We start from the raw sequence: 23,486 nt of genomic DNA on the forward strand, positions 1-23,486 counted from the left end.
TGGCTTCTCAGTGTCTCCACCTGGGCACTTACTAACATTTATTTCCTTTATTTTTCCAGCTTCCCATGGCAGCAGGCACGTGCCCCTTGCATCACACCCTGGTCGGGACCAGGTACATGCACCCATGGGCTGTCCCCAGCAGGGCTGCAGGGTGTTTCCCCCGGCTTTTTGAATTATTTGTTATTTCCATCTCCCCACCCATCCTCTCGCCGTCCCCCTGCCTGCTGGGGAGGTGATGTCAGCAGCTCCCATGCGTGACCTCACGATAATTTCCGCCTGCGGGTCACGGGGGTTGCAGCCAGGGTGCAAAAACTGTGTCAGCTCCTCTGCAGCGACTGCCTTTTCTACATGCTAATTTTACTCGCAGGAGTTAGGGTTTTTTTTGTCCTTTTTTTATTTCTTATTTGTCTCTTCCAGATGTTTTCAGGCAGTTTTTTTTGTTGTTAAACTAATTCCATTCATGTTTTAAAAATTTATGAAAGCGCTAATAAAAATGTCAAAGTGGTAAAAATGTTAGCTTTTGCTCTGCTTTGATTAAATTTTGCAAACTGTTTTTGAATATTAAAAAGCAATATTTTTTTTTATTCTCTCTCCCTCTCCCCGTTTCTCTCCAGAAGTGATTTGAGAGGCTTGTTGCATGGATATCACTCAGCGGGCTCATTTGCACTCCGGAACCTTGGTGCCATGCATCTCTATTAAATAACATAGACAAATTATTCTTTAAAGACACCAAACAAATTGTCACTTCTCCTCTTACATTAAACTGGAAGGAGGAGAGGGAGCGAGGAAGGAGGGGCGCGAGCACAAAGGATTTTATCGCTTTTATTCAGCGGTCGGCTTTTTTAATTCCACGCGTATTTTTTAATAATTGTGAAATCCATCGTAACCGAATTTGTTTAAACTTTTTATTAACAGGTCCGTGTAAATTTTTGATTGCTGATTATTCAAATAACCGAACATTCTTCTGATGAAGAACGTTTTTATTTCCCTATCAGCATAAATCGGCTACAAAGAGGAGAATGAAGCAGGGCTCGCTGCTGTGCTATATTGCAGAGGGGTGGTTTGGGGGGGCTCCCAGTTCTCCTCCCTCTGTGGCCGTGCTCTGTGTGCCTCTGTTTTCAGCCTCTCCAGGGAAGGAGCTGCTTCGTGCAGGAGCCTGCAAGCGTGAAAGAGCTCCTGGTGGCATCCGAAAGCAGCGTGAGGTGGATGGAGAGGGTGGCACTGGGCGTCAGGCAGCCCCTGGGATGTCCTTGCTGGACAGACAGAAGCTGGATCGTATCCTGCTTCCTTTTCTGTTTGGTTTAAATGAACAGCTGCTTTCCTTTGTGTCCTATGCAGGAGATCATCGAATTCCCAATCCTGAAGCTGAATGGCAGGACGATGGAGATCGAATCCACCTTTCACATGTATGTTCAGCCTGTGGTGCATCCCCAGCTTACGCCCTTCTGCACAGAGGTAAAGTGCAAAGGTTCCCTGGTGCTCCGAGAGTCTCCCTGGGGAGCAGGTTTCCATTGCACCGGGGTCGGGGCCGCCTCTTCACAGTGCAGCTGCAAGGCAGGGTGGCACGCCAGCCTCACGTTAAGGACACGGGGGATCATTTTGTCACTGTTGTAGCATGCAGAGGCCTCCGTTTGGGTTCATAATCAGTGTTCCTGGTTATGATCTGCTAGCTAAGATCAGTTCTGTTCACAGCTAACGAAGATATTGCTGGGTGACCACAAAATGAAAGCACTGCTGTGTGTTAGCTGACGTGCAGAATGCTGCAGCCTCTCCGTGAGCTTTGTGATTGTGCCACGTGCTCGTTGGTGGGGAGGGTTAAAAAAGAGAGCGTGGCTCAGGGGGAGGACACGTCCTATTGCTCCATGGTTCGGAGCTGTGACTCTCCAGTGTGGTTTGATGAGCCCCTCGGAGTGGTAAGATAACCAACATCAGGATTTTTAAGACTGATGACGTGCTTGTGGAGAAGTGGCATCTTGTTCCTTGGTTCCTCATTGCCGAGGACAGCTGCTCTGGAGCTGCAGCCACCTTTCCCGAGACAGGGCTGAGAGGATGAAGGCAGCATGCGAGGAACTGGGTAAATGTGAGCCCTGGTGGTTCAAAGGAAAGGGGGCTGGATTTATTTTTATTTATTTATTTCATTCAACACAAAGTTAACTGTTTCTGCAAGTGAGCACTTCCTCCCTGCTGTAGCCATCAGCACAGGGTTTATAAGTTCTGTTTGCTTTGTTGTTTTTTTTTTCTGTTATTTCACTGTTCCGATGTTGGCCAGCTACGTAACTAAAGCACTGACTGTGGGATCAGGGCATCCGAGTCTTTTGTTCAGGCCTGGTCTCATCCAGGCTCCTTGACACCACAGTGTGTTTGCTGCAGTCTCCGCAGCTGCAGGTTTTGGCCTTTGACATGCTTGTCCTCCACCTACTAGTTGGATGAAAAATGTCTCCCATGTGTTAAGTGAAACGTCTTCCAGGACCAGCTAGCCCCTTCTGTGTCTGCACGTTGTAAAAATAAATAAGAAAACAAAACCTGTATTTATATACACACACTTTTTTTTTTCATTCTTCTGTAACTAAAACCCAGCCAAAGGTATTTTATTTAAACTGAAAGAACAAAAAAAAAAAGAGTAAGCCCAGAAAACATCACTCTCAGGAGAGGGGCTTTCAGAAAGCCCTCCATTCTCACTCATTTATAGCTCTAACGGAGACATTTCTGCAAGCATAGTACTGGAAGGCTGGACAACTACTTGGGCTGGCCCTACCCACATGAGACTCACTGGCTTGCAAAACGTGTGCTGTGATAAACCTCCCAGTTGCACCTGATCTCTGCTAGGAGCAATGTTACCTTCTAGAGAAGGGCCCCAAATGTAAGTTTTGTACGTCGGATTTCCAGAGAAGTCATCTCACTAATGAACTCACACTGACATACCGTTTCAGCTGCATCCTTCCTCCTGCTGTTTCTTTGTCCCTCTGTCACTTGCAGCTGCTTTTTGCAGAGGCTGTAGTGCCGGGGGGACCCGGGGGTGCTGTGGTGTGGCCAGGCAGTGCCCCAACGCTGCTGGCTCTGCCCTACATCCAGCTCCCAAACAGCCACTGCCTGCCCGGCTCCAGCACTTGCCTTCAGCTTTCAGCTGCTTTCTGTTTTCTGAAAAATACCTATTTTGCTAAATGCCAGTAAAGGGCTTTGTCTGTGCACCTCTACTTACAAAGGGTGAGATTTATTGGCCTCTTTGTCTACAAAGAAAGACCGGGCCTGATTATCAGATTGTACACCAGAGACAAGTGCTTAGGTAATCAGCAAACTGTCTTGGAGTAGAAATACGATGGTTTCCCAGATAAACTCTGTAGCAAAGCAGCGGTGTTGACATTGCACGAGAGCCTGGCTGCTGTGCTGCTGCTTTCCCCTCTCTGCTCCTCGCTTTGGCAGGAAGCAGTCGGGCTGTTTGAGGTGGAAGGATTCCTGGGGTCACTTGATGCTCCTCCTCCAGCCTGGAGCCGTTCTCACCTTCCACTTCTTGAAGACAGCACCACATGGGAAGGGTGTCTGCGAGGTGGAGAGCTCGTGATCACCCTTGGGGGCATCTCTTTGGTTAGGTTTCGGTGTGTCTGTGCTGTACCTGAGCTGCAGGAGGTCCCTCTGACCTCCCACACCGGTGGCTAGGAGCACACCTTCCGTGCTGGATCATTCTGTAGGTCTGGTCCCTTCTCTCTTCACCTGACTTTAAAGCATGAGTCCTAAGGCTTGGTTACAGTTAGAGGGGTGCCAAACATTTTGGCAGAGACGGTGGAAAGCACTCGCAGGTGGTCAGAAGTTGCTGCTAGGTACAAAAAGCTCCTCGCACCCTTTGGGAAGATGCAGGTGGCTTGTCCGATGCGCAAAAAGCTCGTGCCAGGAGCTCAAGTGAGAGGTTCCTTCCACACACAGGGTGCTTGTACGGGCTTTTTCATGGTACTTTGCTCTCTTTTTATGATAAATTTTCATTGATTTCTTTGCTGAAGGAACAGACAATAAAAGTACAGCAGGATAAATGCCTTATAGCTTGTTTATGTTCCCAAGCACCATGTGCTTCTTGGGATCGCCAGTGAAACTTTACAATTGTGCCGTTTTATGTTTTTATATTTTATCAAAACTGCGCGAGCAAACAGCACCGCAGCAACCCAAGGCACTGGGGCGGGTGTTAGAGGTGACTTACACAGCTGAGATCAGAAAGGATCAGGAAGTGTGAGAGGGGAGAAATCTGGTCCCTTGTGGTGCTGAGCGATGCGGTCCCGCAGGTACCAGGAGCAGCAGAAGCCACTAACATTGGTGCAGGAGGCTCCGGGCATCTCCCCAGATGCTCGCCTGTCATCTGCTCCCAGGGGTTTGGTCTGAGCTGCCCTGAGAGCCAGAGGCAGCCCCTTGTGGTAAGGTGAGCTGCCCACATCTGCTGGGCAAATACCTGGAGAGGAGGACAGCGAGGGGAGGAAGAAACAAGCCAGGGAGCTTTGAAAAATGCTCGGAAGAGCCACGCATTAATCTCCTAAATCTATTTGCCTCCTAGAGTACAGGAAGTCTGTAGGCAGCAGCTGTTACCCAATTAAAATACAGATTAATATAAAAACAGTTTCTGGAATATGAGAGTGTGTGTGTCTCTCCACTTCCTTAAAATTCCACCTCATAATGGCTTGATGAACTTGAGAAACCTACCTAGAGGAACTCTACATCCTTAAAATTAAAATCCTTTCCCTAAAAGGTATATATTACCATTCCATGGAAGTCACGATGAGAAAATAATCTTTCCACTTACAGTTTATTCAGCGAGTCAGGTATTTGGTATTCATTAAATGTAATTACAGTTTAATTGGAGTTTAATCTCTTCTTTTTTTTTTTTTCTTTTTTTTTTTTCCCTTCCTTCCGAGTTCAGTGCTGTAAGCCGAGGCGCCAGCGAGACAGAGAGGTGGAAGCAGCTGAGCTGCTTTCGGCTGCCGTGCTTTTCATGAAGCTTAACCCTACAGTTTGGGGCAGGGTTTGTGGTGTGCACATCGGTGAGCTCTGCCCTGCAGGGAAGGTGCCCGGAGGATGCTCTCGGGTGGATGCTGTGGCTCCACGTGCGGGTGGCAGGGTGTGCAGCCAGGCACACCCTGAGCTCCACGTTACGAAAACATGTGAGGTGTGGGTAGCTTGAGGAAGGCGCCAGATGAAGCGAAATCCCGTGGCGTGCGCTCAGTTTGATAATGATTTTTTTAATTACTTGGGTGCATTGATGGCAAGCTACTGACCTCCGATATTCAATATGGGAAAAGACAGTTTTGTCACTTGGAAGGCAGACAGAAAAATTATCTGTTTTCTGTGTGCCTCCAGCAAGCCTGGGCAATGCAGGCAAAGGCCTGTGAGACCGCATCTTTTTGTGCGTGTGCCCTACCTTCAGGAAGCCAGGCTGTCCAGCTGTGATTTTTGCTGCCCAGCACAGGGGAGGATGGATGGAGCCGCTGTGGTTCTGGCTTACCAGCAGCGGCCTTTGCAGTTTGTCTGACACCGCAGTTTTGGTGTCTCTCTGGTAGCAGGGGCATGCCCAGAGCCCCCAGTAGTTGCCCTGCTTGGGTAATTCGGGACAACTTCAGAACTGGAGATCTGGAAGGGGGCAGCATTTGGGGCATCGTGTTGGTGTGTGCAGCCACACCATGGCTCCATCAGTGTCCTGCTTTTGGGATGGAGCTCTGCCCTTGCCCGTGCCCCTGCTGCGCTGGCCCCTCAGCAATGTGCCCACCGGGGTCAGGGGAGCGTGGTTTGGTGGCAGGGAGATGGACAGGAGAGGAGCCCTTTCTAATGATCTTTTGAGTGCCGCTCTGACGCCTGCTCTCTGTTTGTCTCTCGTTTCAGCTGACTGGGATTATTCAAGGCATGGTGGATGGGCAGCCCAGCCTCCAGCAAGTGCTTGAGGTAAGCAGAGTAACCTTTATTTCCTCACCTCTGACCTCTGCTCCTGTCGGCCTCCCTTCAGCTCGCTCCCTGCACCCTCCCCTTGCTGAGAATCGAACCGCGTAATTTGACTATGATTACAGCTTCATTAGAATAACATTTGCTGTCACGTCAGTGACACGCTGCTGAGAGTATTGAACCATTGATCTGTCATCTCCAGCTGTTCATGTCAAGGGTACTGACAAGATATCCAAACTCCTGCCAGTAGATAGGAGAAGAGGCGATTCTCTCTTGAGCCAGTTTTAAAGCACCACAACGCTGCTCGAGATCACTGCTCTGGGAGCTCTGCCTTCTTTTTTTCTTTCCCTCCCTCAGCACTTTATTAAATTAATTTTTTCTACCTGTTTAAACGCTCGATAATACACGTGGTGTAGAAGGAAAATGCCTCTGAAATCTAATCTGGAGGATGTGCGAATGCAGATAGAGCCCTAATAATGCCATCTGCTTAATGTTGAATTCCTACAGCATTTAGGGCTTAATTAGCTCGGGAGTATTTCTCCATCAATAGCTTTTGTTGGTAGTCAGATAGGGAAGGAAACCTCCTCAAGCAGAGCCCGCTCGGGCTGCAGGTTGCCGTTCAATGCATTGTCTCTGTCAGGATTTCCACCGCTGTGTTACCTAATTGTTCCTAATCAGAATAATTGCGACAATTGCTTATGTGCGGAAATCAAATCAAAGGCTTGAAAATCCTCCATGGAGAGGGCGCTTCGTGGGCACTCACATCAGGGACTTCAGCAAGGTCGCAGCAGGAGCCTGGCCACGAGATCCCGGTGGCTGGAGCGAGGCACAGGGCTTGGGGGCAGCAGGCTGGGCTCTGCTTTTGGGGCAGCCCTCCCTGCCCTGCAGAGAGCCTGTGACAGCGGCACGGGGCCCTAAGCGCCTTTGGCCATGCCTGTTACCTGCCCCAGGAGGGAACACCTTTGCCTGGATGGGTGAATGCACACTGCCACTGGGGTATGGCAGGAAATGGCCCCCTCCGATCCCACGGGAGTTTCACAGAGCGTGGAAACATCTCTGTGGATTTATTTGGACTGAGAAGGTGTTAGCACAGCTGCACATTTCTAGGTTAAAATCCGATCTGGGTCAGACAGTTTCTGGGGCGTGCTTGTTTGTTCAGGAGCTGAAGGTGTCGAGTGATGGGAAGAGGAGAGATTTCTCCTGCTGAAGCACTGCAAATGCTGATGAGGCTGCAGAGTTGCAGCCTGTCACCTGCTTCCAGTGGCTATCAAAGCAGGTAGTCGGAATCTCTCAATTCTGTTTTGCTGCCTGATTCCTCTCAGTTCCCAGCCTCATGCCTGGAGAGCCACGGTGGAGCCTCTTGCTTTGGCTTCCCTCCCCCAGGCCACGCTGGAGAGCTTCAAGAAATGAGCGTGCTCCTCTTGGCTGGAGAGGACACAGGTTCTACTTAGCACAAGCCCATTTGGTCCAGGGAGAGCTGAAGCAGAGGTATGGCAAGTAACAGCAGGGCTGTATCATCCCGGTAACGCTGCACAACTTCCATCCCTCTGCGAGCAGCGCGGCTGCGATGTCTGATAAGATCATCTCCGCTCTGGTTGCCTGATGTCTCCTATCAGAAATCTTCAAAGGTCCAAACGTGCTGTTGTTCAGATGGCAAGCAAAGAGAGGAGAGAGAGAGAGGGAGAGGGGTGGATAAGATCACAATTTTCTTCTCTCTTGATTGCAAGCAGCTTATCTGAGTTTAACTGTTGTGGCTCGGCCTGTCTCTGCAAAACTCATCCCCTTTTCTTGCCTTCCTTTCAGAGGGTTGACGAGTGGATGGCGAAGGAAGGCCTCTTAGATCCCAGCGTCAAGTCGATTTTTGTGACCTGTGGAGACTGGGATTTGAAAGTGATGTGAGTATGGAAGGGGAGGGAGATTTTTCTGGGCTTTACTGCTCCATGCTTGCCTGTAGTGTGGATGTCTTTGTTCTTGCAAGCCTCCGACTGTCCCTAGTCTTTGTTTTTCAGGGAAATCGTTGTTTGCCGTGCATAATTGGGAGTGGAGGGTTGTTTAAGAAGACAGGTAGGTGCTAGGCATAGTGCCAGATCACTGCCTAGGATAATCCCTCTAGCAAATGAATCCTTTCATAACCCCAAGAAAGGTTTAAACCGGGGCTTTGTAATGTTTTCTGGTTTTATCCAATGTATTTTCCAAAGGGATGGGTATCTGAGCGCATGAATGAACACCATTACTGTACGCCCAAATCAAGCAGTGGCCCTTACCTGACTTTGACATGCAAGGCCTTCTCTCTGTCATCTTGGCACGTTAACTGGATGTGAATCAGAGTAGCCTTTGGAAAGAGTCCGAGCCAAGCCTGGCACGCTTCATCGGTGCTCTTGTCGTTAAGGTCATGTCCATCAGCAGGGTGACTGGGATCGAGAAAGCACCAGGTGGGGACTGGGATCCACAAGCCTTGGTGTATGCGCATGTTTCGTTGCCAGAACAGCTAGACCAGCATCCTGAAAATGGGATTAAAAATAAAGTGGAATTGTGTTTAAGAATTAAATTAATCTAATCTGTAAGATATTTGCAGATCAGTGTCATACTGTGCTGAATTCACTTGGACTGCTATAATCTCGCTTCAGCTTTTCATTTCCTCACCGTGCCGGGTAAAGACCCCTGTTGTTATCACCCTGGTAAAGCCTGGACTTGACACGTACAATGCTAAGCTGACATCCACAACTCGTTAGTAGTGTTACTTGGTGTTCCCTGTGACATTGGTTTCCCCAGCTTGGAAGCCTAAATAAACTGCACACAGCCTGGGAGCAATCAGCACTGGTTTTCTCCCTGCAGAGTGGTCTTTGTAGAGTGGCAGCTCCTTACTTCTTCTTGGTGTGATTAGTGAGACATGAGATACAAGGATGGGAGCAGCAGCACAAGCGCTGGTGGAGATGAGAAATTTGCCATGCTCTTTTGAGTCAGAATTTACTGGGTCTCTGCTGAGGCCATGACCAGAACCTGTGTCTGAGTTATATTGCCAATTCCTTTGTCTCTGCTTTGAATTAATACATATTTTTCTTTGTATATTGTACTCTAACTCTTGTTAGAGACCAACACAAAAACAGCTGCAAGGATGTGCTACACTTCTGTTTCTCACCTGTTCTCTTTTCTCAGCTCTTTACTGTTGTATCGCCGTTCTGAGAGTCCAAATTACTGCTTTCAGTGAGGGTTGTGAGGAACAGAGTTGTAATTTGCATCTGCTCAAAGCCCATCTTTCCATCCCTTTCACAGTGGGATAACGAGGTTCCCAGGTAATGAGATCCTAACTCAGTGTCTGCATGGGATGGGCAACCTTCTCCTTTTTTTTCCTGCTTCAGAGCTGTGTAGTAGGGGAAACAGAAGTGAAGCTGGGTCCTCTTTCTGGTGAGCTGTAGAGGTTGTGTGGTGAGCTGGCCCAGCAGGACACACAGATCTGGGCCCAAGATACTTGATTCACCATTTTCAGTGGTCTCTCGCATGGATTGTGCCTCACTAGTCAGCTGGAAAAGAAGACTCCACTCCTGGCCACGAGGCTGCAGTGAGCGGTTCGTTTCTCCCTCTTCCTTTTAAAAAATTTTTTTTAAACCATTAACTCCAGGATTCAATCCGGAAGCGTCTCCAGGGCAGAGCAGAAAATAAATTTCATGTTTCCAACCAGACGGATGCAGGGAGCCTGGCTGCAGCCGCTCGGAGAGGAGCGCATCGCGCCGCTCCGCCGCCGATTGGGTGCAGCAGCGTGTAGCGTCACATCTGATTAGCGCCGTGCCAGCGAACGAGGCTTGAGTGAGGACTCCCTGCCAGCTCTGACTTGTCTCATTTCCCATTACTTTTATCCGTCACCACAAATGCCGAGTCTCCCTCCTGAACTAATTAAGTTTGCGTGTGTTTAGACACATTGCCAAATAGGGTTTAGCAAAGCAGAACTGAGCATCTCTTTTGAAAGAGGGAAGGCACGGAGCTGAAACGAGGCTGCTCAGACAGGGAGATAGATACATCCGCAGAGAGGTGGAACATCTAGGAAGTATTCCAGGGAATTACCCTGGACTTCCCTAAAAGACTTGTGGCTGCGTGGAGACCACACGCCTGGCACTGAAGGCGCTGGGGCAGCGAGAGGGGAGGTGATGCTGCCTGCCCAAGTGTGTCCTTGGAAGTGTTGCACAATAAAAACCCCTCTGGGTTCCAGAGGGATTCTGGAAAACGACGTGAAATGCACCCAGAATGGTAAGGCCATTGCTCTGGGGTGAAGATATACCTCTGGCATCTGCTCTGTGTGCTTGCCCACAGCGTTCTGGGGAGTGGGACACTGAAATCCAATCCGTCTGCCCCTCGTGTGAGGTTTCAGGGTCCATGTGCTGTCCTCAGCCCTCCGAGGCTGAAGGCACGGCACTGGTGCTTCCTCCACAGCACGATGCTGCCCCGTGCTGAAGAGCCGCTGCCTACAAAGGGTCTGTGTGTTGCTGCAGTGCTTCCTGGCCTGGGGAGCGGTGATTTAGGGCAGGTCCATTCCTGACTCTGCTCTTTTTCTCAGCTTCCTTCCCTTAGCAGTGACAGCTGCTTGTGTAGCTGTCTGCGAAGCAACCTGTGCTCCTCTTACCAGAGGCTCCTGTGGTTTGTAGCTCCTGTTTTCCATTGTCTTCAGCTTGGCTGCTGGTGGCAAACCGTGCAGCCTTGTTCCTGGCTTCTCCAGCAGAGACCTGGGCAGGTTGGCTTCAGTCTGCATGTGCTCTTCAGGAGCTGGAAATGGTACTTTTTGGACAGGTCTGTCTACTGTGGGTGTTTCCAGCAGGTGCCAGGGCACTGGGAAGCACAGCGGGGTGAGCAAGCTGGATGGGGAGTATGGGCTGGAACCCAGGAGGAACCTTCCAGCCTGTCAGTGGTGGAAGTGAGGACATAACCCTGCTGCAACGTGCTAGCACTTGTAGCTCAAAGAAAAGCACAAGAGAAACAGTGACTGTCAAGGTACTGCGCTCTGCTGATGGTCTCTAGCAGTGTCTGGGTCTGCAGCGTTCAGGATGGACACTCAGCTGCTAAAGGACCTGTGAAGCTTTTGCTTGGCTCAAGAATCTTCAGGGAATGAGGCACTGTGGCTGCAGACTTGATTTTTGTTGAACATTGGAGCTTTTGTGGAAGATCACAGGGCTGTGTCTGCCCGGGTTCCCTCTGGCAGCAGGGAGCACACGGAGCTGGGTGCAGGGAAGGGGACACGAGCACCTGGGAAGGGCTCACGGAGGCATGAGTTGAGGTCCTCGGCCCTGCCACCAGTGACTTCTTCATGGGTCTGGTGCGATGCAAGAGAGAAAATCACTGGTGGGGGATTTGGCTGCTGCACGAGGGCTCAGAAAAGGAGTGCTGATCTCTGCCGGCTGCGCTGCCATCAGCCAGCTTTCAGCTCCGGCTTCGCATGAACCAGGCTGGAGTCGGGGAGACAGCAGCTCTCCTGCCGCCCCTCCCCTTCTTCCCTCTTGTTAAGATGCAATTTCTTTAATGAGGAAAACCTCTTGAGTAGGAACATCACCTTTCTGAAGGCTTGTCCTGACAAGGCAGTTCAAGCCGCCAGAGTCGCACATCAACTTCAGCAAACCTCCGTCACTCATTACAGAGACTCTTCTCCCCGCCACCCCCCAGCAGCACCCCGCGTTCCCAGACAGGGGAATGAATCACGCTCCTGCTCCTGAATACATCATGACAGTCGTGGTTCTAATGAGAGAGGGCCATTCATTCTGGGTGGAAAGTTCCCTGCGCCGGCACAGAAATGTTATTAATTAAAGAGAGCTACCTGAAGCAAAAGATGAAAGGAGCACCAGACCTGCCAAGCTAAAATATGAGTGGGGATACAGCCTCGTTAGCACACGGTCCTCAGGCCCAGCGGGAGGATTCCTTCAGCCTGTTGCAAGTTCTCCTCCAAGTTGAAAAGCTCCAGGGCCGGATTGAGCCCCGACGTTGTCTGCTCGGCTGCTGGGACCTCATCCTGCAGCCAGGACACGACTGCCGCCGGTGATTAAGCAAATCGCGTTGATGTGCCATTGGGTGGCGAGGGTAACGTGCTGCTGACTGCAGGAGATGGGTTTAGTGGATAGAGAGGGTACTGGGAGTCTGCCGGGGTTGAGCCCTTGCATTGTAAGCTCTTTAGTGTGGTTTTATCTCGTCGGAAATGTCAAATTGCCTCCCTCTGTGCATGGAACCATTTTGCCTGCTTTTTAAGCACAATGGGAATTAATCTGGGCAGCCGAGGGGAGCGGTTTTGCTGCGTGTTCATAGCCACAGAGCTGAGACACAGCGGGGTTAAGTGAGGGGCCTGTGGTCACACAGGCAGACAGAGGCAGAGAGAGGAGCTGAGCCACGTCTGAATCTCAGACCGACACCTTAGCATCAAGTTCATCCTTCCCCTTCCATGTTCGGATCATTCTGCACATGCATCAGATGGGTAAAAATGTGCGTAGGCTTTGCTCTGCGTACCTCCAACACGAAGGTGCTTGTGCTGCGGCTGGTCAGAACATGCTCATTTATTTCTTCCCAGGAAACTACTGCGCAGAAGTTTATTTTCTTAAATAAATGTTAAAAGGCAAGTACTCTAATACAGTGATAAAACACTGCGAAGTGCCTTGAAATGTTTATGGCCCTTGGTGCTCTTCCTAGGTTGCATATTAGTAAATTCTGAGCAATGAATTATCCCACTGCTTAATTTTATCTCACTGTCTGGATTTTCCTGCACAAGTTTTGCCGGCTGGAGGACACCTGCCTCCCCAGGCCTGCTGAGTGTCAGCGGGGTGCTCCTTCTGGTCTTCTGTCCTGGAGGATCGGGTTGGAATCGGCCTTAGGTCACGAGGGAAGGATTGATGGTGTCGGTGTCCCTCCTGCGTGCTGTTCTTTATCTCAGGGCCAGGAGGGCATCAGCAGTCGTTCCCTGGGAGAGAAATGCAGGCAGCCTGCAGCGAGGGAGCGGAGCTGCCCGGGGAGCTGTGGGGACAGGCAGGAGAAGCCTTAGGGTGGGCTGGTCGGGTGGCAGCAGGGCAGGACGTGGCTCCGAGAGTAACAGGGAGGAGCTGGTAACAGAGATATAACAGTAATCTGATTAAAAAATAGGAAAAGAATTCCTTTCCAACCCAAAATCTTTGGGTTAGCTTGTTTTTGTCGTCGCTTTTAGTGGGGATCGTTTTGCTGAGCGAGCCCGTGGTGTACCCTTTCACATGGTTACGTTGGCTCAAGAAGAGGGTGGTGAACTACGGCGCAGGGACGGGACTGAATATCCAGGGTCAGGAACCTTTTGAGTCAGCTTTGCTGATGGAGTTGTTCATGTAATTACATCCTAAAGTGCATTGCTGGAGCTAAGCAAGGCAGCCTTATGAGCATGCTCTTCTCTAGCACTTACAGGGAGTAGCACTGACCCCATTCACTTCTGTGACCCCGCAGGCCGGCTTTTTGTTTTGAAAGGAAATGATATCAGTAATGCAAAATAAATGTTTTATTTTTAAGGTCTCCCCCCCTCAAAAAGAAGAGTGTGCAACACCTACTTAAAATGAGTACAGCACGCTTATTTTCCTTGTCCTCCTGCAGTGGGTCCCCAGCTGTCATCCGTTCCTGCCTTTGTCTGAACCGTGCTGGTTGCACGAGCCCTTCTGCAACGTGTGGCTCTGCGGGTGCCTTTGCATTAAGCTTTGGACGTGAAATCTTTGCACGGGGATCATCGTGCAAGTGACTGTCACCTTCGGGTCTGCTTCTTGGCTGGGGCATCACAGCAAAGATGTTTGTCACCATCAGGGCTGTGGTTGGCACAGATCTATTGGGCTGTGATGCCTGACGTGCTCTGAGGAGCGTGGATTCTGCTGCTTGGGAATTAGGAGCAAAGGAGTTGGAAATAGTGTGAAAGATGGTGGAGAAACTGGGAATGAATTTGCAGTGTAGGGGAAATGAGATGGGCATTGCATGAAATACTCCGTTTCCAGCAACGAGCCATCGAGGTGGGGTAATGAATGCAGGAGGTGAATGTTTCCATTCCTGGGTAAAGTAACTCAGGCTATATTTGGACAATTGCACTGACGAATGCAAAGCCATCTGTCCCAGCATTGTCTGCCCGTACCGTCAGGAAGAATAATCCCTCTGCAGCAGGATCTCAGGTGAATTCTGGGTCCAGTGTCGTAATGAATTCAGTCAAAATGGCTCCAAAACCAGTGGATTTATAATGGGCGTTTGGTAAAAAGCACACCCCTGGCCCTCTGTGCTTGTAGGAGACGCCTCTAATAGCAATCAGCGTTATGGTTACCTGTGGCCTGGGGAGGTGAAAAGCTGGCTGACTGAGGGCAGTAGAGGATAAACCACTGGAAGACCCTTTGTCATCTGGGCTTTCTTGTCTGTGGCATGAGGAGTGGCTTCATAAAGCACAACTCTTCTTTATCACTCAAAAAGCGTAATTCTCCTAGCTCTGGACAGCTGTAGTGTTTCATGCTGGGGCTAACGTCAGGTCTCCCCCTTTGGATCTCAGCTCTTCTGACTTCCAAGCAGAGGCAGAGTGGTCGTGGCTTGGCACCGCTGCCTGCCCAAAGCCCTAGCTGGGAGGAGCACTCTTGGGGCTGCTCTGGGTAGGGGGCTCTGCTTGAGAGCACTGCCAACCTGGGAGCTGCATCTTGTTCTAGTCAAGCTTTGTGTGGTGCAGTAGCTTTCTGGAAAGCATTTTGTTTGTTTGTTTGTGTCCTGGTGGGAGCCATTTTCCTGGATGGGTTCGGTCCCTCTCCTCCTGAAGCTCCTGGCTGGCAAAGACCTACTGGGCCATCTTGAGGTCAGCCCTGGTATTTTCCCTCCAGCGTATTCTCCCGCGCGTTGTCCGGCCACTGACTCCCCAGGAGTGGAAGAGCAGAAGAGCAGGATGGAGGAGTTGGTGGGAAGAAGAACAAGGATGCAGTGCGCTGTGCCAGCAGGGCCACGTGCAGGAAGCTCTTGCAGCCTAGGACTTTGTCCTACCCAGGTCCCACCAGCTTTGTTTGCTTCTCTTTGAGCAGGGCTTTTCTCCTCCCATCTGCCCAGCACCTACATCCCTTGGTCTTCTCTCCATAGGTGCCCCTCGCTCATCCCTGCTTCCCTTTCCCCTCTGGGTGTTGGGGTGGTCTCAATGCCAGCATCCTTCTGGGTTCAGCACCGTCCCCGTGTGGGGTCCTGCATGTCCCCTGCAGACCAGGCAATGGGAAGGTGCCGAGACCTCTCCTCCAGCTCGCTGTGCTCCCTGTGCCAGAGAGCCGTTACGTTTTATGGACCATTTAGCTTCCCAGTGGCGATCCTAATTCTTCACAGCATGCATGTGCCGTTTCTGGGTTATTAAAAGGACCCCTGAAAAGGAGCTGCCCTCTGAGTCAGTGCTCTTCCATGCAGGTAATTGCAGGAGGGTTTTGCTTAGGTGGTGAGGCTTCAGGTTTCCAAACTCTCCCTGTGCTGAGGGTGAATCAAAACCCCAGTCTCCCCGTGGCTGTGGGGAATGACCCTTGTGCATTGTCGGTAAGCAGGCAGGGGAAGAATGCTCGTCTGCTGCAAGTCAAACTTGGAATTGCTCTGGAGGAAACCCACTTGCTTTCTGCACACAGATCAGAGGTGCTCTAAGGGCTGGCTGGCCAGGTGTCTCAGCCTTTCATCGCTCTGTCCTTACGTTGTGTGACACGTCAGGTGCCAAAATAGCTCCCCTTCCTTGGGGGCCCAAGCAAGCTCCATGGTTGCTGGGAGTTGCAAGGGGGAGGTCTGTAAGAAACCAGAGGTGGCAAGCCATGAGGCTGTGTGTTTCGGGTGGGAGGAAGCTGACGAGATGCCTGGCGTTGCAAAATGCCAGGTGAAACGTTGCTGCCCTGTGGAGCCCAGCAGCGTGACGGAATGGATGAGGCTGCTGTGGAGGGGTTAACGTGTGTGGGGTGATGGGCAGAGGGGGGATTTGGCCATCAGGATTGCTGGGCCTCAGAAGCGCAGTCTGATGGCACGACCACGTGAAAAGAAATTGGAGCTTGCAAGGAGAATGCTAAAAGTCACCGATTGCCAAAGTTTTTGTGGTTGCTGCAGACCTGAAGCAAATTGGTGGCTTAAGGGGCTCTGAGCACCTGGGTCTTGCACGGGTTATCCAGGTAAGATGAAATTAAGAGGGGGCTAAGTAATTAACTCCTCTTGCTGTGACGAGGATGGGAGATGATTCTGACTTGCCACTTCTCCTCAGAAGTTCCTTCAGAAGCTGCTGAGGACTCTGGTTCTGAAACCCGGGAAGCAAAGAGGATCCCTGGGTGCCTGACACTTCCTTTTCTCTGCTGGTTCTTTCTCGCAGGCAGCCTCGGGCTGCCTGTCTCTTTGTTAAGAGAGTGACAGCAATGTGACACCGTGAAAATAATTACTAACAAATCACGGTGGTGACTGCAAACAGCTCGCTGTCTTCAGAGGCATGTCAGGGAGCATTAGAGCAGGGCCGTGGGAGCTGCGGAGCGGCTAGGGGCTCTTTCTCTGCTCTAGGCTGAGGGAAGCTCTTCGGAGACCTTTGGCGCCTGCCACCCCCACATCATTCCCTTCTCGTTGGCTTTTTCTTTCTTTCCTCCCATCCCTGCCTTTGCCATCAATAATTAAGCCCATTAATTGCACAGGGAGCTGAGGAAAGCTGAGAATGGCAAGGCCGGGCTTCTGCCTGCCTCGGATTCAGCAGCCAGCCACAAAGCAGCGGAGGCATTTCTGGAGGGGTGTCGGGGGCAGCAGCGTGTCCAAGCTGCGTTCCCCACCTCGCAGCCCTGGGCAGGACTGCTGGTGAGCTGCGTGCCCTCGGGATGTGTGGGGACGCTGCTGCTTGTCCCTGGCAGCCCCCAGCCTCAGTGATTCTGAAACCAGGTTTGCCTTTGTGCAGAGCAGCACAGCAAGCGTGCAGCAAGAGTGGGCAGAGGAAGGAGAGGACAGGAGCAAGCTGAGTGTACAGCAGAGGAGCTGCTCAGGTGGGGGCCACGTCTAAACCACGTTGCCTGCTGTGGCTTTGGCATCCAGCGTAGATGGGTGGCTGGCAGCAGGGCTGTGCTGGTGGAGACCTTAATGGTAGTGTGATCATCTGGCAAAACCTCTGCTTCCAGAGGGGAGCGAGGAGGCTGAAATCGGATGTGTTAAAAGGAAGGTTGCTGCAGTCCCTTCTGCTTCTCCAGGAGAGGGAGGCTGCTGGGGCTGTTGCTCTAAAGCCTCTCGTGTTGCTGGGAAGCTCCCTCCAAAGGGAGGCTGTAGGAGCGATGCTGACAGGGAACCATAAAGCTGGCTGAAGCGTCCTTCAGCAGCGCTGGCAATCAGCCCCCTGCTCAACCTCTGCAAAGGCTGGTTGCAGCCCATGCTCCCTGCTCTGGTGGCATTTCATGGTCCCGTTCAGAGTCCCTGCAGTGGGGAGCAGGAGGTGGGCACGGTCTCCAGCCCCGTGGGCTCCTGCTCTGCCGAGCAGCCCCCTTGCCATTCCCCTAGTTACTGGGAGTGATTTTCCCCGACTGTCACATCTGTAAATAATGGTGCCGGCGCATCTAGCGAGCTGCAGCGTGGCGACGGAGGGGGGAGGGCTGGCGCTGAGGGTGGCTGGGAGCAGCCCCTCTCCCCTCCTCATACAATATTTATGCAGGGGCTGGGAGTCGGCGGCACTGACCTGCGGGTCGGGCTGTTAAACAGCTCCCGCAGCCCCTGCATCCTAATTGCTGCACTTGTCCTTTGCTCTGGAGGATTCGCCGCTCCTTCCCTGCGCCGAGGCAAATACTAATGGCAGCTCGGGCTTGGAGCTGGGGAGCAAGGGGAGGCTGAACTTGGTTCCCCTCGCGCAGGGCGGATGGGTAGCAGCACGGAAAGCTGTGCTCAGCACCCTGAGGAGCTCAGCACCCTGAGGAACAGGCCCGCAGGCTGTGCTGAGAGCTCAGGGAGCTGTTATCCCACCGGATTTCTCTTCCCCATAGTGGGCAGAGGAGCAGGAGGCGATCCCAGGAGCCGTTTGGGAGAGGGGACTGGGTGATGGGGTGCCAAAGGAGGGCAGGGACAGTGCTGGAGGGGGGTGTCCCTGGCCATACAGCCTTACAAAGCAGAATGGCGTATTTCCTTGTAGATAAATGATCTGCTTTAGTCGGTGGGGAGGGACGAGATGCGATGCCAAAGGCCCCAGTTCCTTTGTGGGGTGAGGGACTCGTGCCCCCTTTACAAGCAGTACGTCCACGTCTGGTGCTGGGGAGGTTTTACATCTAGCAAGCAGGGCTTTCTGCTGATTTCAGCTGTATGCAGTGGCACAAGAAAGCCCCCAAAACGACGCCATTGGGTTGCTAGAGCTGCTACAACCTTCCCCGTGCCGTTCTGCTGGGCTCCATCCTGCTTGGGGCTTCGCATCGCCGCGAGTCCGGTGACCCGCGCGGCCGCCCACGTCCTTCCCCTGCCTTCCAAAGCGCGCAGGTCTCCTTTGTGACTGGAAAAATGCTGCTTAGGCTGGAGACTAATGGCCTTTAAGTGACATGATTGCATTATGTTAAGCGTCTATAGGCTTTACCATTAGGCACTAAGCAGTTTATGACTCATAGCAGAGAAGCCCTGCTCCTGAAGGGTGTGGGAGCTAACTGGGCAGGACAGGCGAGGCGGGGGAGAGGTGAGGTTTCCTCCTGCACGTCGCACAGCGAGTCTGAGCAACCGGGGCAGGCCACGTCAGGCCGCGAGCACCACCTTGCTCTCGGTCTCGAAATGCTCCAGTTTCCTGCGGAGGAATAATGCTTCCCCAGTGGGAGGAGAAGGGTGTTTAATTTTAGTGTAATTCTTGGGCGGGTTTGGGCTTTGAGGAGGCGCAGACACGGTGCGCTGTGGGGGCATCGGTTGCACTCAGGAGGTGATCAGAGGATTCTGCGGCAGGAGTCTGAACAGCACCTCTTAAAACTGCTCGTGTGCAGAGCACCAGGCGGTTACTGGATGAGGGTCTGTATGGAAGGCTTCATAAGGGGCCGTATAGCCAGAGGAGGGACACGCTCTGCCTTTGTAATTAGGCTCGGCTGCAGCATGAATCACAGAACAATTTCCATAGAGATCTCTCTTCCACCCCCTGCTCAGAGCAGGGCTAATTTCAACCTGGAGCAGCTTGTTCAGGGTCTTCTCCAGGTGAGTCTGAACATCTCCAGGGGAGGAGATTCCCCAGCTCTCTGTCCTGGTGCTTTGTTTCCTGCACAGTGAAGAGCTTTTCCTGATGCTCGACTGGAAATCCACCAGCTGCAGCTCCCGGTCACGCTGGTGACTTCCATCGAGAACATGCCCACACCGTAGGTGCACACAGACTGCTAACGCTGCGCACTGCTATTAATAAGATGCTCTGTGATGTTATATTTAGTAAGCAGCTGAACTGTCACAGCAAGCTTCTGTGTAGAAATCCATTTTTAAGTTTGTTTTTTTTTTGGTAGTGTCACATTCCCAGGGCTGAGGGGGTGACCTCAGCCTTGGAGACTTTCCAGCTTCTCTTTCCTTGGAAGCAACTTGGTGCACTCATGCTGTCAAAGGCAAGTCCTCCCAGTCCTCCTCCCTGTCTGGAAGGGCTTGCAAGAGCATCAGCTCTACCCCTGAGCGCTCCTTTGCTGATCTGGAGGAGTGCAGAGCTCCTGCCTGCTGCACTCCTAACCTCAGCTGAACCGTAGAGCCGGCGAGCCCTGGTTTGCTGCATGGTAATGAGGTGCTTGTTTAAAACTGGAACGGCTCAATCCCGATCTTGCTCTCGCTGGCTACTTGCTAACAGCAGGTAGAGTTACTCCAGATTTACTACCGCATGCATAATAGCAGAATCAGGCCCAGTAAATAGAGCTATGAATCATTTTAAGAGAACCTGTTAAGCGGTAGCACACAGATTTATTGTAGCATCATGTGTGTGCAATTGTTGATGAACATTTTCTGTTGGAAGCTGAATACCTGCTGTGTTACAGCCTCGCTTTTAATGTTGAGATAGCATCTCTGCCAGCACCTAGCTGATGCACAGACAGATACCCATAAAAGGGCCAGATCTCATACGGTGCTAAATGCCTTCATGTTTCATTAAGGTTGATGGCAGTGGAAGGCACGCGGTGCTTTGCAGGACCGAGTGCCAATGAGCCACTTGCCCCGTGTACTTTTTCTGGCAGGATTATTTTCCCAGCGTATTGCAATGCTCCGGCTGCATCCTGGGGTACCAGACTCTGCTGTTCACAAGCGTGGAAAACCTGGGGGTTGGGATTCCCCCCAAATTTCTAAATAAAACTTTAGGGAAGAGGGATGTGGCTGTAGCACGTGGGTGGATCTGCAGCGAGGTGGGTGTCCTGGCATTTCAGCTGGTGCTGCTGGGACTCTCAGCTGTTCTTCTAAGCTTCCTGGGCAGAAATAACGCCTGGAACAGCCATAAAGCAGTGCTGGCCACAACGGGCATCACAGGAAAAAAAAAAGGAAGGTCTGCGAGTGCCAGGTATTAGCCTCGCTGCTTAGCCGGGGTTTTTTGGCCTCATTACCCTAATCCAATTAAAGATTGATGGAAGGAGATAACAACACACTCCAGTGAAGTGGGTTGTGTGGCAACTGCTTGGGCCCCGCTCATCTCGTGCATCACCACACCTCCCCGGGCCCTGCAGAGCCACCGGTGCCTCGGCGCGTGCTCTTCTCCTGCGTCGTGCCTCTCTTATTACTAATGGAGCATGGATGCATTTTAGCTGCTGGTCAGCCCTCATTAATATCCGGAGCTGACAGGTTGACATTTGTAGAGCAGGCTCGCCTTGACCTTCATGTTGTGCAGCGCTGCGGCTGCCGCGTGCTGCCCCGTGCCGGGTGCTTCTCCCCACACAGCCTCGGGAGCACGGTTGTGTTGGCAGAGGGCAGCTCTCTGTGCACAGAGCATGGTTCCCGGATGGCTCCACGTCCCTCTGCCCATCCCCAGAGAGCCTCCATCCCAGTAACGGGACTGGGCGATGCTGGGCTCACAGTCCTCACTTCTCTGGAGGTTGTTACTGGTTGTTACTGGTTCCCCACGGCGGCGCTGTGCCATTTGGGTGCTGGGCCATGGCATGCAGCAGCGATATCCTCTCTGCTTCCTTTTCCTGGCTCCTTCCTGGGGATGAAGCAGGAGAAAAAGCTGCGCTGCCCCGGTACCCCTCACGCTGTCAGCTGCCCGTCTCCCCCCGACCCACCCCACGCCGGCGCAGGGGCTGTGCAGCAGCTCGGCAGTGACATTTATTAACAGAGGGGGCTTTGAAACCAGGCAGGCTGCTCCTGCAAAGGCTCCTCGCTCTCCCTCCGTCTCCTCCTCTCACCAGCCCATCTGAGGCAATGGCTGCTGGCGTTGAAATTCATTAGTGTTCCCTGACAGGCGATGGAGGCTCGCTCTGTCTGTTCCCACTTCCCTGCTCTCATGTCCCTGCTTCACGCACGCTGATATTTAAAGCTGATGTGCGGCTCGTAGGCTTGCTGCGCTGTGACAAGTTTGGGGGTGGCTGAGAGAGCTGAGGGTGGAAGGGAAGCACAGAGAGGCGGGAGGGAAAGAGAAGGGACCTCTCTCAAGGCTTCTGTGCAAACCCGGGGCTTTTCAGACCCTCTCCAAGGCGGAGATCCCAGCCTGTGCCAAAGGAGAGCAGCGCTTCTGCACCAGGTCCAGGTCCCTTCATGCCTTGACCATCCTCTCTCTGAATTTTGGAGCCAGGGCAAGGTGTCTTGGCAGCTCTCCTCTCTTCAGCATCACCTTGCTGCTGTTCTGTGCTGCCTCCACGCAGCTCCGTTCAGGCTTGCAGCCCTCCTGCAGCGGAGGATTCCCAGGGCAGGAGTGTCCCTGCCCTCTCCTTTGCAGCCCGGTGCAGCGGGGTTGGCCAGGACACAATTAAAATGTTCTGCATCTCTTAACATCTCTTACGACTCAAGGTCTCCGGGGCGTGGATTCATATTTTATTTTTGAAGGCTGCGACCAGGTCTATAAATATCAAGATTTAATGTCCCTTTATCTTTCCCAAAGAGGGACTTGTGCTTTTAACTGGCTCAATATCAATACACCCAGTGTGTAGAAAGTGGCCCAATTTCTTTGTCTCCTGACATCCTGAACCCAGAAGCAGATGGACGTTAACCAGCTCTGATGAGGTGGGAGAAGCGAGCATTAATTTTTTATACGCCAGGACCACCTGAGTGACGGAAATCAATTACGGCCGGCCCTCCCCCTTCCATATTAATGTGGTGGCTCCGAGCAGAGGCGGAGGGACCTGTTGAAATGAGAAACCCCTATTTCTTGGTTTGACCCCCCAGATAATTAGGGTTAAATTGATATGCTATCGCGCTGGTGACACATTTTATCTGCCTCTGTTTGTACAAGAGGATACAATAGTGGAGGAAGGACCAATTTGTGCCCTGCTCTAGCTAACCAGACCGAGATAAAAGGTGTCACTAGTCCGATAACGTTCTTGCCTCACACTCCTTTTTGTTGCTCAATTTGCCTTTTTTTTTTTTTTTTAATCCCATTCTTTCTTTCTCTCAATACCCTTGGTCATATTTTAACTCCATGCCATCGCATAATGATGCCCTGCTAAATGTGTGTGGAGATAGGCACCTCTGGCTGACAGCCTTCCCCGATAACCGAATTCTAGCCCATCCATCACCGGGCTGCTCTCCTTAACTTAAGGAAAGTGATAACTAAAGCAAGGCCGTTTATCACCGCCGAGCTGCGCGCATCTCGCCTCGCAGAGAGCCGGCTGCAGCGGGAGGGATGCAGCCGTCCCACCTCGCCTCCCCTCCCCTTTGCATCTCCATTTACCCCGCAGCGTGGGGACGGAGGAGCAGGGCTGGGGGGAAAATAGAGCCCGGGGTGGAAAAGCCCACAGTCATTTTCAGGTTTTCCTTTTTCAGGTTTCTCTTTATCACTTCCAGTCATAAAATCAGAATATCCCAAACTGGAAGGGGACCCGCAAGGATCCTCGAGTCCAGCCGTACCCGAAGCACAGTGTTTGGCTGATGGGAAGGTTTGGAGAGCCAGCTTCCTTCCCAGGGAGCGAGAACTTCAGTGTTTAGGGGGCAACAGGACTTCATTCAGAAGCTGGAGGCATCACGGATGCTGATGAAGGGAAAGGCGGTGCTCTTTCTCTTCTGCTGCCCAGGGAAGTCCCCATCCCTGGGGGTATCTCAGAGACACATGGAGGTGGCACTAAGGGCTGTGGTTTTCTGATGGGACTTGATAGGTTGCTCTTGGTGATCTTGGAGGCCTTTTCTAGCCTAGATGACTCTGTGATCTGCATCCTGAGCTCTTTGCTCAAATGCAGCTGTCCCAGTGATGGAGGTTGAGTTTTGCCTTAGCGGGAAGCTCGTCTGCCAAATGAGCTGCCCAAGTCAACAGCAGTCTTAATAAATAGATCCTAATAAATAGATGCACTTCTTACAGGCAGTTTCATTCCCCAGGAGAGCCACAGGTGTGCCCCGTTCACTCCAACCTGGAGAAGATGCTGGGGAGCATGGGACCGCTGCAGATGACAGGAGGGGAAGAGACCCTGCAGGGGTGATCTTTTGGGGCCCTGCTTTCTGTGCAGGGAGAGCCCCCCGCTCCCCAGTCCTGTGCTGGGAGCACTGTGTACCCAGACTGACCA

General features: G+C 52.0%; 1 protein-coding gene across 3 annotated transcripts in view; it reads left to right on the top strand.

Annotated features, from left to right (window-relative positions):
* Positions 1 to 23,486, top strand: part of ERI3 (ERI1 exoribonuclease family member 3) — a 109,171-nt gene that overhangs the window by 20,410 nt on the left and 65,275 nt on the right. For all 3 annotated transcript variants that reach the window (XM_068691357.1, XM_068691356.1, XM_068691358.1), the window contains exons 3-5: positions 1,339 to 1,455; positions 5,854 to 5,913; positions 7,714 to 7,805. In XM_068691357.1, the coding sequence (XP_068547458.1) occupies positions 1,339 to 1,455; positions 5,854 to 5,913; positions 7,714 to 7,805 (269 nt within the window). The remainder of the gene's footprint in view (positions 1 to 1,338; positions 1,456 to 5,853; positions 5,914 to 7,713; positions 7,806 to 23,486) is intronic.

The sequence above is a fragment of the Anas acuta genome, chromosome 8, assembly GCF_963932015.1.
Source record: "Anas acuta chromosome 8, bAnaAcu1.1, whole genome shotgun sequence".
Classification (NCBI taxonomy): domain Eukaryota; kingdom Metazoa; phylum Chordata; class Aves; order Anseriformes; family Anatidae; genus Anas; species Anas acuta.